The sequence below is a fragment of the Schistosoma haematobium genome, chromosome 4 (genome assembly GCF_000699445.3).
Source record: "Schistosoma haematobium chromosome 4, whole genome shotgun sequence".
Taxonomy (NCBI): Eukaryota; Metazoa; Platyhelminthes; class Trematoda; order Strigeidida; family Schistosomatidae; genus Schistosoma; species Schistosoma haematobium.
The window spans coordinates 33038253-33056450 of NC_067199.1; the positions used below are offsets into that span (position 1 = coordinate 33038253).

The 18198-nt window shown below is 33.9% G+C and overlaps 1 protein-coding gene across 1 annotated transcript; it reads left to right on the forward strand.

Annotated features, from left to right (window-relative positions):
* The first annotated feature begins 2136 nt into the window (after positions 1-2136).
* Positions 2137-17446, forward strand: MS3_00007890 (uncharacterized protein). Its single transcript, XM_012936310.3, has 6 exons — positions 2137-2405; positions 10317-10425; positions 11757-11809; positions 14462-14603; positions 15380-15537; positions 17066-17446. The coding sequence occupies exons 2-6, from the start codon at positions 10338-10340 to the stop codon at positions 17348-17350; spliced, it is 726 nt and encodes a 241-aa protein (XP_012791764.2). The 5' UTR covers positions 2137-2405; positions 10317-10337; the 3' UTR covers positions 17351-17446.
* Positions 17447-18198: the final 752 nt, after the last annotated feature.

The window sequence follows — 18198 nt, forward strand, 5'->3', positions numbered from 1 at the left end:
TAATTATATATATATATATATATATATATATATGCTAGAACAGGTCAGAAATTAATCTGATTACTAATGTTCTACGTGATAATGAATACCCATTGAAATTTATCCAGAAGTGTGCAAAAAGCAATTTTCGTACAAAATATGATGGAGTAGAAAGGAAAACCTGCTTCTCACACTTACGTTTCAAAGGTGATGAAATTGCTGGAATAATTAATCACAGAATAAACTCTGCGTTGAAAGTCACCTATCCAGCAGCAAACTTATGACAGTTTGGCAAACGAACTGCTCACTTCAACAAACCAAAATCGACAAGCCCTCTTTTCTTAGTAGCTCCAACTGCATCTACCAATTCACATGTACGTGCCAAAGCACACACATTGGAAGAACTGAGAGAAGAGTGCATGTCCGCATTTCTGAGCATGTTCCAAAAACTTGAGGCTGCGAGAGAATAAGGCCTTCAACAGCACAATAGCTCGACATCTACCTGACACCGGGCACACCATCGACATTCCGCATGCTTTCAAAATTATCAATAGACAAAGAAGTACGACCACCCTCCGTTTTGCTGAAGCCATCATGATCAAAAAACTTAAACCTGACTTATGCATCCAAAAAGAGACTTTAATTAACTTATCACTACCCTGGTAACCCTTTTTTAAAATTTTATTATTTATTTATTTATTTTAAAATATTTATACTCCTCCCTATTACATAATTCTTAAACCACATTATTATTCACACATTTCCACCACCTGATCCTCTTAAATTATCTTTTCAAATTCTATTTAATTATTATTACGTAACCTATCTTATGATTATTCAATTCCATTATTACACCACCCAACCTGAATTAATTCCTTTTGACCTCTGACCTGTTCTAGCATATATATATATTTATAATTATTATTGTAACCCAGTTATTTACACTCATCTATGTCAATTGTTTTCACTCTATCTCAATGTAAAAATTCTATCACATTTTTGCAATTGATTGACCACTGGGTGGTGATCAATGTCATGCTTGTCTAGTCCTTATTAGTGCAGATCGAATGCTATCGATCATGTTACAATGTGGCCAACAGTCTAGGTGACTCGACACTGAGGGCACTATGTATTGAGATTTAGATGGTGGTTGGAGGAAGTCAACACCCAGTGATCAATCAATTGTGATTACATCTCAGTCCTACAGGAGGTTAGTCACGGCTCGTATAGCTCAGTGGTAACGTATCTGACTGTGAAGCTGGGTGACACGAGATCGAATCCGCCAGGGAGCACCAGTCCCCACAAGATTACAGGTACACCTTGCTGACGAGTGCCAAGTAACACGAAACCCAGGTCCAGGGTTTCCTGTTGACTACCTCCAACCACCATCTAAATCCCATCACAGTTTTGGTTTGTACGCAGCTGACGAGAAACCTCGAAATAATATGAATTCATACTATTCTGCACCAATATTTGTTCTTGCTTTATTTAAATTGTAAATTTATTTGCATACATGCGTAATGTGCACAAATAATTCACTAACTAGTAGTCTATTAGATCAAAGTGGATATTTGAGAAAAGTGATATTTTCACAAGTATTCAACGAGGAATCATCATATCTACTTTTATTGTATGATTATTGAATAATTCGTCATTTCCATGTTTGAATTATAACTATAGTTTGCAGACATTGTTAAATAGTATATCCAAACCTGATAACTCATGTTGTGATGAATGGGTAAATGGAAACAAACTAAAACATTTATCTAAGGTTTCATATATGTCATTCTTCTTAACAAGTAGATTCATGTATATTTCTTTTATTTTAAGAGTCCCAAGCTAATAATCTTCGACACTACAATTAAAATCATCATAATATAAATTATGATCCTTCTCTCTTCAATGCCACTTTATATTGTTTTAACATACTAAAGCCTGTACTATTAAAATGAATATGTATGTAAACAACCTTTCTCAAGATTCATTTGTATTAATCACTTTTTAAAAGGAGTAAAATGTGTTTTGTACAAAGGTGAGTTTAACTTTGCATTATTGATTTCAACGTGCTTTACACCACATGTATGCATGTGTACATGATTAAAAAAACTTAAATATACTGGATTACACTACATGTACATGAAATTTACAATATAAAACATAGTCATTAATACTAACATTGAAAAATTTAACCCGATTTTGAGCACATTGAGACATAGAATAGACATATATGAACAGACATGAAATAACCGATATATATATGGTCTGTTCTAGACTAGTTACTATTTACCAAGAAAATAATAGTGTTGACAATTGTGAATAACAAATAAACCAATCACAATAACATCTAACTATACGGAAATAATAAGTAAAGTACATACATAAAAAACGTTTTGTATTTGAATAGTTTTGCAAAGACCTTGATAGCTGTAAGTTATTTAACATCGCATCCTTTTTTCGATATTTTTTTGTGATATGATGACATAATTTTGAGTTCCTGGAACAGTTCACTCAGACTGAGAGAAACTTTACACTATTTTGTGCCAACATTTTTAGTGAATAGACAACTTTTTGGTTTTTTAGACAACAAAAACTTGGATAAATTTTGTTATGATTTTGACATAGATCAGTTAACTAGAACATTCAAGCGAATGGATTATCAGAGATATTACTTGGATGACTGAAAGCTTATTGACACTAAGACTTGACAGGGTGAAAAGTTTTAGATAAAATAAAGCTACGTTATACACTCTAAATATATATATATCAGAATCACTCTGACATTCTGTTTAGGGTCTCTAATATTAAAAGCAGTTAACGAAATGAAATATCATACACCTCCAGCCAATAACGATCATGTAAGCGTGAGGAATTAGCTTACCTGGATGAGATTGCTGATGTACTAGTGAAAGGTTGTGTCTGACGGATTTCAGTCATGTAGAGAATAAGATAATTGCGCACTCTCGATTCAAGCCATGTGGAGTTATCATTCATTTTTCACGAGGAAATTTAATTAGCGACCCATCAATCTAAAATTAAGTTCCAACACACACACACTGACAACGAAGCTTAAGTTTACAAACCCAAGGTCAAATGAGAAGCTGGGATCTTTCATGTGTTATACAACATCGTAATTTCATTAAGTGAACTGAATCCTTGAATCGCTACTTCTCATACGACTTGGATTGAGAGTCTTAGCTCTGTTATTCAAACACTTTTAGCCTTTATCATCTGAAGAATCTGGAGCTTGTTATAGATTGCTGAAAATAAGTAGCTAATAATTCCCTTAAGGTAAGTTTGAACTAAGTAATCTAACATCTAATGTCCACAGTTTTAAAGACACATTTGCTAAGCTAAGGAAAAGTAAATTCCTAGAATATCGGTTAAGGTAACTGGATACATGGAAATGATTTAACTGATAAATACAAAAAGAATTGACCAGGTCAAATCATTCATCTTTCAGTGTTAGCGTCATCAAAAGATGTAAAGAAAACACTAACTGTAGTTTTCCAGTATTGAAAATCTTATGTCTTTGCATAATATCAGAATTAACAGTTCTCTGGATATGTTACCTCTAAGTCATAGAATCCTAAACAGAGATTTCTTATCCATAGCTACATATTTGTTTCTGGGTTTATTGGGATATTTTTTGTTGAGTATTATACAACGCATTTAATTCATATTGAATTGTATCTATAAAGCATATGGCCATTATTCTAGATCTAGGTGTTTTTATCGAAAATTTATGTACTGGAGTAGTTTAAAACTGGGAAAATACGTGAACTGTCCCATCCAAGTTCTTTCCCTATTCTTGTCCCTCCTATCTACTCTTCACAAAAGCAGAACAATTAAAAAGGTTATTCTATCTCCATGTTTCTCTTAATATGAGAACTAAATACCTCATTGTTATTCATTGAATTATCCTGTGAATTTCTGGCCAGTCAGTACTAACTTTTACAAGAGATGAAATTGTCATTCATATATTAGTAATGGAATGAGAATTTTGATAAACTATTCAACTGAACCAATTCCTACTAAATTGTTCACATTTTTTAGGATAAACATATGAGTTTTAATAACAACAAAAAGTTTGGAAGTTAAAGAATCAAAGAAAGTCTACCATCTAAGGTGATTTGTGGAATGATCTATATAAGTGTAAAGATTACTATTCAGTTGCAAGTGGTTTTGTGACGAGTTACTCAAATCTTTCTATAAAATACATAAATAGCTTTGAAACAGAGCTGCTGAACTTTTAACAGAAAGTTGTGCCCAATACAATCAACCATGTAGGAAGTGTGTAATGGTAACTAACATGAATTGACTTAAGTTTAAATTTCAACTCAGTGATTTAAAGATGTGGAGTTTACTTTAAAACGCGAAATTTCTCAGGTGACTTATGAACAGAGTTATGGATAGGCAATACTTCTGAGTAATAAACAAGTACGAAATAGTCGTCCAATGTTCTCTGATTTGCAACGGTACTTTAGAAGATAATTATTTATCTAAAATACATGTGTGAAAGCTGATTATACTGTAATAACCATTGGGCTTGTAACACCAGGTTAAATGAATTTTAAACTATTCATAAAATGCTTCTTAATAATAATAGTAATAATAATTATTATTATTATTGTTCTTTTGATAATGTAATAAGACGAAGATTATCAGAACTATTTGATATATTAGCGCAATACGTTTTGAACAATCTGACCACACACACATATGGGGGGTATGAGGAGACAAGAATAATGATAAGAGTAATAATAATAATAATAATGTGAACACAAAGCGAAACCTAATCACTCTGGATAATAAGCCAATATTACCAGGGTAGGTTTAAGGTGAGAACAAACAATTTTTGAATGCACAAAGGGGATTTGAATTTTTCCAGTCTGGTTAACCTTTTAATTTTACATATAAATGTTCAAAATGTATTGCGCCAATATATTACATGGTTCTGATAATCTTCGTCTTCTTATTACACTATCGAAATCTATCAAAAGGACTAATTGCTTTAAATTTCTTAAAAGAAGACTCCCTGTAAATAATTGTTCTATTCGAGTACTGGATTATTGATTCTATAATTTTAAAAAATTCACAGATCTTTAAAATAAATCTAATTCTATGATAAATGTTTGTGTTAAAACAAAGTGAATAAGGGAGTGAGGGAAATTCGAAAAATAAGTTTAACTTAAATTTTTGAAGTGAAACAAAGCAGTACTTTTTCTCCTTAATAAGTTGAAGAAAAAAAAAGTAAATCACTTCAAAATAGAGAAAAAAAGCAAACTCATTGTCCCTTAAGTTGATCTTTGTAATTTTGTACTTTTTCCCCTTATTTAGTTATATTGTTCTTTTAATGAGCTAATTAATATAATTGTCCATGATCAATCGTTAACTTCAGTGAAAAAAAACAACAAATAGATTGATATCACCATATATATATATATGAGCAATGATTCGACGACACCTATGATCAAATACTAGTAACCTACGATTATACTCTACTCGTATCGGTCATGTTTCACTGCCATAAAGTAGGACGGACCGAACTGCTACGCAGTAAGCCCGTCCTCTGGTTGATAGACGTATATCTTACCTACGCCATAAATGACGCAAGTTGGCAAAAGCTAGTCGAGCCTTCTGTATCTGTGCTGAGATTTCGTTAAACACCAGACCACAAGGGCTGATGAAACTTCGACAAGCTCAACTACTTCACTCCCTATCATTAGTTCGGGTGTCGATGCAACCCAATCCTGAAGCAACATTCTGCATTTCAAGGGGGAGAATCGCATCCCGAACATGTTTGCATTGCCGCTTAGAGTGGTCAGAAGACTGCACTCTGTCAGCGTCTTCACCAAATAGAACTATGTCATCAGTATATTCTAAGTCAACAAGTGGACCTCCTGGTAGAAGTCCAACTCCTGGAAATTTAGATTAGGAAAGTGTTATCTCTAAAAGCACGACAGCGACAAAGTTAAACAAGAATGGAGAGAGTGGACAGCCCTGATGAACATTACTTGAAGTAATCAATTCTGATGACAGTTCGCCATAAGCTCTCACTCGACCAGTTGTATTTGAGTAGAGAGCCTGTATAGGGTTGGTGTCCTTGTTTGGTACTCCTTCCAGTGACAAACACTTCCATTGAACCTCACGATGAACAGAGTCAAGCACCGCCTTAAGGTCGAGAAATACTACTATTGTGAGGCATCTGAATGTGTGTCTATGATCTAGGACCTGATGTAGTGCGAATATCTGGTCTATACAGCCACGTCCATGTAGGAAAACAGCCTGATTTTCTCTCGTCTGCTCTTCATGAGCTTTTGGTAGGCGTCGAAGAATTATTGAAGCTAATATTTTAGACACTATATTAGTCAAACTGACTCCTCTGGGATTGTCACAAGAGGACTTTTGTCTTTTCTTATAGACTAGCACAATTAGTGATTGCGACCAGTCAGATGGGATTACGTTCAGTTCCCAGATTCTACATAAGACCTCAGTCAATCTTGTTGGGGTGGTCCGGAAATCGCTTGCAAAAGACAAGCAAGCATCGAGAAACACTAAGAAGTGTTTCGTCCAATCAGCGTTCATTTGGAGTCTTGGCCAGAAATATCAAGGTAGCGAAACATCACATGCGGAAGCTCTGAGTGGTTGGCCACTACAGTGCTACTATGTTTAGTAGTATTCCAGAATATTCCAGCGACCCAAGGACATGTAGATATATTATAAAAATCCTATATTTTCTGTAGTAAAATGAACCTCGGAGTAAAGTATTTTCCCTCATACTTGCGTCTTCTCATTGGTGTTCAAGTCGCTGTGTAGTTCTAGCGTGCGGGTCATCGGAATAGCTTAGGAAATAAATATAGCGTTCAATCGATAAGACTTATCAAATCTCACTGCTGATACTGGACCACCATTCTTAAAAATCTCAGAGCTAAACCTTTCAGGGCCTGTTACTCTCCCACGCTTCAGATTTCCTATGGCTTTTTCAACTTTATTAAGAGTTGGAGGAATTACATCAACTTGACATTCAGGTCGACTGAAGATCGTGGGAAACAGAAGTGTGACTGGAGGCCAGTTGAACTGATCCCTAGAAAGTTCTGTTCGTCGATCCGAACTCCTGGATTCAGAATGTACAATATGTCCATCTTTTCCCGAGATACTCTCGCTAACAGTTGGATCCCTAATACCAATTACTTTCACAAGTCTGAAGAGTTGTTTGCTGTTACCTATTGCCGCCGCCTTTTCCATCTCTCTTGCTTTCGCTACGCACCACTGTTCACGACCATTGCGTAGGCTTCTTGTCAGATTGCGCATAAGCTGACTCCGCCCTTCGTCATGTTCACAGCCAGATGGGATGAGTTTTCGAGCACCTATCAGTACGGTAGATGATGCCGAGATCCAGTGTTTCTCCCTGACCTTGTGGTTTACCGTACTAGTAGATATCACTGCTGTTTCCACAGATTTTCGAATATCATTTCACGTTGCCTCGGGGTGGGCATCACCTACATGGCTGCCTAACTGTTTTCTAGTTGTTCCTCAAATACACTCTTAGCTTGACTATCATTAAGTAGGACCCTAAGAAGTTTCCTTGCAGTGTCTTTCCTACGTCCAGTAAGAAGTAGAAAAACACGCGCTCGCACTAGAGCATGATCTGAATCTAAGCATGTGCTCCAGAACGAGCGACAGTCTCCTATCGAGCCCCTTCATCAGTGGCTGATAACGATGTGATCTATTTGGGTCCAACGTTGGGACGTATTCCATGGTCGTTATGTCAAAAGATGTTTTGTTATTTCCGAGTGAAGATTAAATCACGAGTGACTTCTGAGACCTATTAATTGACTAATATTATCTATACATTCTTATGGTATAACTATTCAATAATTACATCATGGAAATTTATATTCCTCTTATTATAAGCTTTATTTTAACGTATAATTTATTATTGTACGATTTACTGTTCTTAAGCTATGTTGAGTTTATTGACTACTGCCTCCCACGTTCACAGTCACTTTTGGGCTTTATTGTGTACAAATGTTATTTCCGATTTGATGGTGCGTTGCGGTCTGTTTGTTTAATATATAAACACAGTGTGTTTGAAATATATGATTCGCATAGTGGAAGTTAGTATTGGTGTTCTGGACTGAAGTGTACGGGCTAGGCGGACATAGGACCAATAAGGACTCTAGGCTGCTCATACCGGTTGAACGTCATTGGTTTGGCATAGAGCTGAGATTGTATAAGTCGTATTTTGATTAGTGGATAAATCACGTGATAAAAAGCCTTACATAAACTCATGACAGTTTTTGCTTATGCTTGAAGTTAATGTTTGCAAGAAACAGGCGGTTATCTGAGCATAGCTGTAACAGACGGTCGCCATTATTTGTTCTTTGAGCCACGACACCATATGACCCACCCAAGTGTCTTTCCCTTTCGCTTAGTTTACCTACTTGAGCATTAAAGTCCCCAGCCACTATTGCTACGTCAGAGTGCCTAGCTTTTTGGAGAAGATCGGAAAGCTTTCTGTAAAACACATCTTTTGCACCGTCTGAGCTGCAGTCAGTGGGAGAGTAGGCAGATACGACGAAGAGGCAACGACGAGTGACCCTATCTTTCCGAGTCCCTACTGTTCCGTTAAGTCGGGGAGCGCACAAACGACTGTCTACTGGGATGCAGTCTAAGAGAGCTAGTTCTGCTCTAGGACGCAATGCTATACCTACGCCCGTTTAAAGAAATCTAACATCAAGAACATCAAAAAGTTATAACTCTTTGTCTGACTAATCATAGATGAAAATGTGGTATATTTTAATCCATAACACATACATCTTCAAAGTTTGTTGTACAAACCAGCATCCTGTTCATTAGTCATTTACTTTTTCGTATTTATTGGCCTTTTTTATAAGTTAAGTTCGGTAGATGATTTAAATTTTAGCTACTGATAGTACATTAGTGTTTGTTCCGTTTGGATAGAGCAAAAGTGATACAGTAAGTGTATTTAGGTGAACGTACTTGTGAGTAACGGTGATTATAATCACCATTTATATACGATATCATATCGATAGGTAAAAAACACGATCTCAAATTGTGCATGCCCAGTTGTTGAGATAATTTGGAGCGAGACAACAGATACAATGTCTAAGGAATAAAGTAAATTTGTCTTATTCCAATCACAATTAATATTAAGATCAGTTAACGTAAAATGGAATGTTGTAACAGTTAAAATTATATATATCTCAAGGTCTATAAGTTACTTTGTGACCTCCATTACTCACTTATTTTATCCGATAACTGATACAATCACACCATGACGATCGAAAATTTTGTGTACATATTCCAGTTTCATTTGCTAAATACGTACTAATGTAGTTAGCCATTTGGAAAGTAATACAATCTTCTAAGATCTATTTGATTAAGTAATTAGAGTTTGATTCCGTTGGGAAAATTATCAGTCTCAATATCTCAGTCATTTCAATATTTTCATCTAATGTCATTTCATGTTATAATCTCAATGTCTCAAATATTTCATTTCAAGTGAGGATGACGAACCCAACCTACAACGAAAGTGTTTAATTGAGGAAACTGGAACTGATGATAGTGATTGACTGATACTCATGTGTTTTATTTCTAAAAAAGCCACTCTATTCTAGCTTAAAGACTGAATAATAAATTCTGAGTACAAATATACCAATTGTTGATCATATTAGTCAATAATAATAAACGAAATCGGTACCGTTAATAAATGTGAGTTATTTTAGTTTACGAGTCAGTCTTTTTTTACCTTTGAAATAGAAAATGAACTAATAGACAAAGTTTATTTTACGTTTATTCTTCGTATAAGTCCGTTGATCCATTCACTCATTTTAACTGACTTCACGTGACTGTCAATATTAGATCATTGTCAATTTAAACAAATTACAAGCGGAGGTGAAATATATCGTGCAGAAAATACGGTTTTGTATATGCGAAAATCGGTGGTCTATTTGAAACACCAAAAGTAAATGTTTTTGTTTCATAATTGCAATCATGAATCGATTGATGTTAGACCACCATTGAAAACCTGGAAACACTGAATGGCTGTTTCGTCCTAGTATGGGACTCCTCAGCGGCGCGCATCCACGGCCCTATTTGCGGGATTCGAACCCAGGACCTTCGGTTTCGCTTAACATCTAGACCCCTGATCCAGCATCTAACAATCTTAATTATCTCTTCACGATTAATATATATATATATATATATATATATATATATATATATATACATGCTTAGACATCAAACAAACTTAACATTGTTATTCAACAATCATTCCACTTTAAATGTAATAGCGGATGAATTCACCTTTTTAGAAATACGAACTATAACCGAAAATGACTTATCAAACTACACAATACAATAAACCACTTGTTAGTCTACGTTATAGAACCTATTCCAACAGCCTATGTGAACATGACAAAAGTAAGTAAAATAAAATATTTTTGAAAATTGAACCACAAATCGTATACCAAGTTTAATAAATTCATTATTAATTTATATTTTAGGTTTTTATTTATTTTGAAGAGGTTTTACATCATAATCTGATGTCAAGTAAAGAAACTTTAAAACCGGAAATCACTAGAAAGCTGTTTGGTTTTAGCTTGAGAATTAGTATCATTATCTTTTAATGATTCCAGACAGGATCTAGGTTAAATTCTTTATGTACTGCAATGAAATTATAATTCTATGCTAATGAATGAACAAAACAATTGTTCAGTGCATTCTAATCATCAGTGGTCGTTTTAACTAAAGTCAGTCAGTTCATAAGGGAGACTACAAATTGAACTATCTCCGCAAACCTTATATATTAAATTCACTTGATTTTGTTTATTTTTATCTTCCTATTGTTATTTAGGACTGTTGTTGATGAGTCTCCTATTGGCATATGTGTATATTGTGCGGACCGTCTCGACATTGCCTTAGATCACAAGCTTTATAAGCAAAGATGGATAGTGGCTAGAAGTGGAATCCAGGACGCGTGTTTCGTCCTGTTTGGGACTCATCAGCTGGATGTACCTGCATCTCAGAGTTAATGTTCACTCTAAGACTCGAACTCAGTACCGTTCGCTTCAAACGCCATCGCGTTATCTACTTAGCTACTGATTCCTGATAGCCACCTGCTTATCTAATGGGGTGAAAATCTAAATTCACTTGATATCGTTTACTTCTATCTTCCCATTGTTATTTAGGACTACAATTGATTGAGTCCCAAATAAAACAAAACGCGCGTCCTGAATTCCACTGCTAGCAATTATCCACTTTCGCTCATATATTAGTTTAGAAATGTTTGTAAATTATTTAAAACTGGTTTGATTTTTAGAAAAACCAGGTAAACTGAAACTAGAATAAAATTTCATAGTAAGTCTTTCATCAGTTACCATTTGACCTGAAATACAAGAACATTTTCAAGATAGAAGAATACCCAACAATCTTTCTGTTTGATTTCAGAATAATCTTAATGGACGGAAACAATCAATGAATAGAAAAATAAACACCTAGGTTATTTACTAGTAAGTACTGATCAACGAAGATGACTCGCTATTTTAATTAAAATCTCTAGACTTTATAAAGGTACTCTGATTTAATAATGAAATCACAGATACTAAAGTTTTAACATTGAATTATTTAGTAACAAAATGGACAGTATTTGATTTTGAAGTTCGTAATGTTTTGACAATAGACATACAACATTATTTTACATAAAATTAAGATCATTAATTCAAACTGTTTATTTCTGTAAATAATCATTTTAGACAATGTACTCTTAGAAAAAGTCAATATACCAAAACTTGATGAAGAATGTGAGGTTAGTAAGTTGATTGATTTTTGTCAGTATGGGGTTGTATGGATGCTTGAATTTCATTGAGATCAAGAAACGTTCTCAAGTATAATATAAAAAAATAACATTGAAAACCTGGAAACACTAGAAGCTCATTCTCTCCTAGTATTGGACTCTTCGTTAGTACATATCCAAGATCCTACAGCCAGGAATCGAATTCAGGACCTTTGGTTTCTCTTATGATCACTGAGCCGGGATCCGATGGTGCACACATCTAGTTCCAATCAATCCACGATGTTAATTTTTGTTTGTTTTATATATTTATGGTACTTTTTAAAAAAAAATTATTGATTACGCAATTGAAAAGATAAACACACAAAACCATGTGTATTAGTTTACAAGCTGATAGTGTTTGTTTTTACTGGATATATATACATATACAGAGTACTCAAAATAGTATTAAAGGATACAGTTCAATAGTAGGATGAATATCCTGAGTTTGTTAATTTTATGATTAAAAAAGATATACAATATTAAATGATCATACTGTATACCACTTGACAGACCAAAACACAGTACTACTAATTCGGTTGAGTAAACATCTATCTGATATATCTTGATAAATACAATCAAATAACCTGTGAACAATAAGAGTAGATAATTTCATACATTTTTCAGGTAATCGAAATATCGAACCATTGATAGATTTATTGATCAAAAGAAAGAACATTAGGTTAGGCTAATAGCTATCTTACATAAATACGTCAACAGTATTATTGAGTGTAGGTCAGTCAGTTATAATCAACGTAAAATTTGCCATAAGTGTACGTTAGCACAAGTTGCTAGAACACATCAGTACAATGATATTGTATTACAAAAAGTAGTATTTAAAAAGAGCTACAAGTCGATCCAGAGAAAAGTGTCTTCGACTAAGTGAACTATGAAAGATCGTTACAGTGAAAAGATAAATTCAAAACTGTAGACAATAAATGAGGAAATATTGAGTAATATAAATAGGTTTTCCCAGAGTCTAAATCACTTTCAGTGGAGTCGCATTGGATAAGTGATATATGCAAATGATGTGATTTATTTTTAAAGGGGGTTACTTAAAATCAATGTCAATTACTATTGTATCAAGCTAAATAATCAATCACGTTTCGTACCAAAATAAAGAAACATGCTGAAATTAAATGGTATGTCACAGAATAAAACTTGTAGTTTACATAGACAAGTGTAAGATATATTAACATAGAGTGCGCAATTCGTATACAATTTCTGAAATAGTTTTATGTTTAGACTTCTTGAAATGTTTAGCTGAATATTGTAAATGAAATCCAAGGCTACTTTGGAGCCAGGTACATAGGCCGTTCATCAAGGCATCTTAAATAGTGTGATAACATCTAGGATGATTTATTAAAGTACAATGAAAACCAGTTATATTAATTCATTTTTTAATAGGTTGAGAATTTCGGATATTCATGCTTAAACAAAGATGGATAGTGGCTAGCAGTGGAATCCAGGACGCGCGTTTCTTCCTGTTTGGGACTCGTCAGCTGGATGTAAAAACAATACCAAGTGAATTAAACTTCACCCCATTGCACAAGCAATTGACTATCAGGACTCAGTAGCTAAGTGGATAACGCGACGGAGTTTGAAGCGAACGGTACTGAGTTCGAGTCTTAGAGTGAACATCAACTCTGAGATGCGGGTACATCCAGCTGACGAGTCCCAGACGGGACGAAACACGCGTCCTGGATTCCACTGCTAGCCACTATCCATTTTTGCTTATAATGCTTGTAAATTAAGGCAATATCGAGGCATACGCACAGTATGCACATATGCCAATAAGAGACTGATCAATTTCAGTCCTAAAAACATCAATGGGAAGATTCAAGTAAAAACAATACCAAGTGAATTCATGCTTAAAGTTTTTATTTGATATCATCAACTCTCCATTTATATTTGTTAATAATCAAATACTTTTAGTCTTGATCACTTTGTAGAATACTGACCTTAAAACAAGTCATTAAAACTCAATAAGTAGTCGTTTATATGATATGTTTTCTGAACTGAATGATTTAATTACTATATTTCTAGATAAAATCACTAACGTATACTTAGAACAGGAATAATTGATTATTAGGATTACTCTATAAATTCATTTTTGTGTTGATTGTTTGAATCTTCCCATTGATGTTTAGGACTGCAATTGATCAGTCTCTTATTGGTATATATGCATCCTGTGAGGATTGCCTCGATATTGTAATACCTTATAAATATTTAACAGTTTCTGATAACATGAAATTCAATTAAATAATTAACTACAACTCTAAAATAAAGTTTAACAGTCTTCTACACAAATGAAACTTTCTAATGATAACTAACATTTATATGTCATATTGTAATATGTGCTACTTGTATGGACAGATATAAGTAGTATGTATCAGGAATTAAAAGTAGAATTCTTACGAACAGAATAGAAGAAAAAGGAAAAAAGAAAGCAATAAAATAACGACAGGAATGAAAGAATGTTAAAGTTTATAAGGGAGAACTCAAAGAAAATGAACAAATAGTGTAGTTAACGTGTTGTTCTCATATTTCATAAATGCAGTGTGTGATTCTGTGTAATACAACAAATTGATTGACCCTTCTTAAGTCTCCACTCATTACAATTTATAGAAAATTAACGTTAATATAATAAATTTAAGAAGAGTTCGACATGAAATGTGTTTAATCTACCAACAATTTGCCCAGTGTACATTATATGAAAATGATGAAGAAAAATTAAATCAGGCAATTTATCAATTGAAAAGTGATTTAGGTAAGTTAATATTAAGCGTTCAATTAAATTTTAATTGGTAATAATATCATAAACATTTGTATGGGTTTATATGACATCATTGTATAGGTTAAGGACCATAACTGATCAGTTTCTTATCAGTATGGGGGTTGTGGAGATTGTTAAGTTTTTTGTTGAGATCATGAATTAATTGATGTTAGACCACCGTTGGAAACCTGGAAGCACTGGACGGCCGTTTCGTCCTAGTATGGGACTCCTCAGCAGTGCGCATCCACGATCCCGCACCCCGCGGGATCGATCAATTTGCAATATGGCTACTGATCTAAATGACTATCTATTCATCATAAATATTGAACCAAGAAACATTTCCTATGGTATTCAGTTTTATTAGAACAAACAACTATAGTTATGAGGTCAAAATCAAGCCTCCTTTGTTAAACAAATCCAGAAACTTATTTAGTAGAATAATTCGGCCATTTGGAGTAAATTTTTTAAAGGATGTAACAAGATCTTAGTAACAGGATCTTAGTAACAGGTTCTAAATGTTGGAAAAGAACAGATCAATTTACCAGTAATGAAAAGTGACTTAAATTAATAGATTTCAGCCTAAAAACATATTTTCGTATTTGTGATCATACTACTTGAACCTGTTACGTAACTTTATTCTCAATGTTCCAGTTCTTTGTAAACACTGATCATTGCAGTATTGCTACCAAAAATGAGCTGTTAAGAAAAAATGAGAATGAATGTTATTTAGATTTATTTATATTATATCCTTTTGATAATATTTTACTTAGAAAACTTCAACTGGAAATTAGAAAGATCCTATCGTTATAAAATGAAAATTAGTTTATTGCCAAATTTCCCAGAAAATCTTACACATTGTAATGTGGAGTTATTCAATCGAATTAATGAATTATGTAGTGTTTTAATCAAAACGTCGGATAATCTACAGGTATGTTTAGTTCAAGAAAAATTGTTTCAACCATTGATATATTACAGAGTTGTAGATAATGTAAAAGTAAATTTGTATACTGGGAAAAAAGTCCAGTCTACGTGATTACTCAATATGGAATCTGATAAAGTACTATGACAAGATAATGGTATGGAAAAAGTGCTCGTGGTAAAGACTTTGTTTGTTCTTGGCTTTTGAAATCGGCTGCTGTCTCCTCTGTATTGTATTGACTTAGCTGGAAGGAAAAGATGGAATATATCCCACCCAAAATCATTTCTCAGTAACCTAAATATCATAATCAAATCATCTCTTAATCCATGTTCTAAATTATCAAGCAGCAATGTGCGTGATAAGACACACAACTCAGGAACTGATCTGGTAGATGTCTTCTGTACTTTTTTCATGATATCCGAGTCACTTCCCAATTTAAAACTCCCTAGGGTTATATGAATGGTGTTAATTATATATGTATGCAGCACGGTCAAAGTAAATCTTAATCATAAACGGCTCCAAACCCCTTTGCTCCAACCAAAAGACAGTGATCTGTGGTCTTAAGGCCACGACTAACTATGATTTGTAAATTATAGTAAATTAGAACTAAATGCACTGACGTTTTCCCAATATTATTGTTATTGCCATCTGCGTGACTAATGTGTATATAGATACACTCAGACACATCAGCAAACACAAACCATAACTCATATCGGCTTGCCAGGACATCGAGGTCGGCCTAGAGTCCCCTTATATCAGTATCTTCTGATAATACCGGCCATATTTTGATGTTATCAACGTAAAATTGGAACTTGATAATACTCGGGAGTTTGGAACCTAATAGCTACACCAGTTTAAAGTACTACGTACTTTTGTAAGATTCATTCAAAATCTTGGACGATTGAGTGATATTCAAGTGGGAATAAAAGAAAATGAATGACAGACACAGTGAGACTGATTCCCATCTTTTGCTGACCACACCAAACCAATTCGTTCACCTTCAAGGATTGCGATAGACAATTCGACGCTTATTGATAAGTCTTTCGACATAGATATACATTCAGTATGACAGATAATATGATTAAAGTCTACCTTTTTGCCGAACAACTATATAACACGGAGGTCCGTGATTAAACCCCTAGAGAAGTGATATGTGTGTAGTCCTTTGTACGTCAAACAAATCCAAAATAAAACAACATCTGTCCAGCGCTCTTGAGTTTTGAGCGATTCTTCAGAATGATACAAGTCTATGACGAGAACTTACTTCAACTGTTAACAAGAGCTGTATTACCGATGAGTGAACCTGTACGCTAACATGTTTACTAACCGAAATTAAATACGGTCAAATAATTATGTGAATCGATACAACAATGATACCAGACTGATAGAGATAAATGTGTCCAATTAAACTGTTAATTTATATGTACCGAACAAATGTGGTATGCTTTAAACCGTTCAAATAATATATTTTTCTTTACGTTAATTGATAATATATACATTTCGAAAAATTTTTATAAGTTCTACCTTTTTTTTACAGAATCATATCCTGTCCTATACAAAAAATCTTTCGGAATACAAGTCAGATTTTTTAAGCGCAGCTCAATTTAGATTCGTACAACCAATAGACTTACAAATAGATGATTCTCTAAAAGATGACTCAATAATCAATGATCAAATTGACAAGATACGAACATATCAAACCAATGTAAATAATTCACGAATATTATTGAATGAAGTAGACAGAATGAATCAAAGAATAAAATATATATTTAGAAATTTGTTAAAATCTACAGCAGACTATTTGATATCACCTAACTCTTGATTTTTGTTTTTGTGAACTATGTATAGATTGTATTATTTATTAGGAAGAGAACAAGAAGACAGTAATATTTTCTTTAAAATAAATTGTTTATAAAGATTTCTCGGATTTAATTATTCCAAATACTGCAAAGAATTTGGTATATCCCAATGTTAATAAGAGAACTCAGATTGATGGGGTAAAAAAACTTATTGTCGTAGTCAACATTATAATAACCAAAGTACTATAACAAGGTATTCACCAAATATTACTGATTATCGACAAGTAAATAACTAAAAAAAAATCCTTGTTTGATAGATTTTACTCCTTTTATGCAAACAGAAAAATGTCTCCAACTAGTAATCGGACAAGTTTTGTTCACTGTAGAATGCTTATTCGGCCAATACAGAGGTAAATTGTGTCCACAATTACCTACATTTTCATCTAAATACTTGACTCGTTTATTTAACCGTTTTAGCATACGAAGTGACTTCTTAAGATACATGAATCTAGTTATTGCAATACTAAGCACCCTTAAATGTTTGTTGTCGTTTATTAACATGTACACTGCAACGAGTAGTGGAACGTGTTCCCTCCCCTACTAAAAATAACTTACTTACGCCTGTTACTCCCAATGAAGCATAGGCCACCAACTAGCATTCTTCAACCCTTTTTGTCCTGGGCCTTCCTTCCCAGTTCTATCCGATTTTAGTTCGTTTTTCTCACGTCTGTTTCCATTTCTCGGCGTAGTGTGTTGTTTGGTTTTCTCATTTGGCCTTGAGGATTCCAGGTGTGGGCTTGTCTTGTGACGCAGTTGGGTGCTTTCCTCAATGTGTGTCCTATCCACTTCCAGCGCTTCTTCCTGGTTTCTC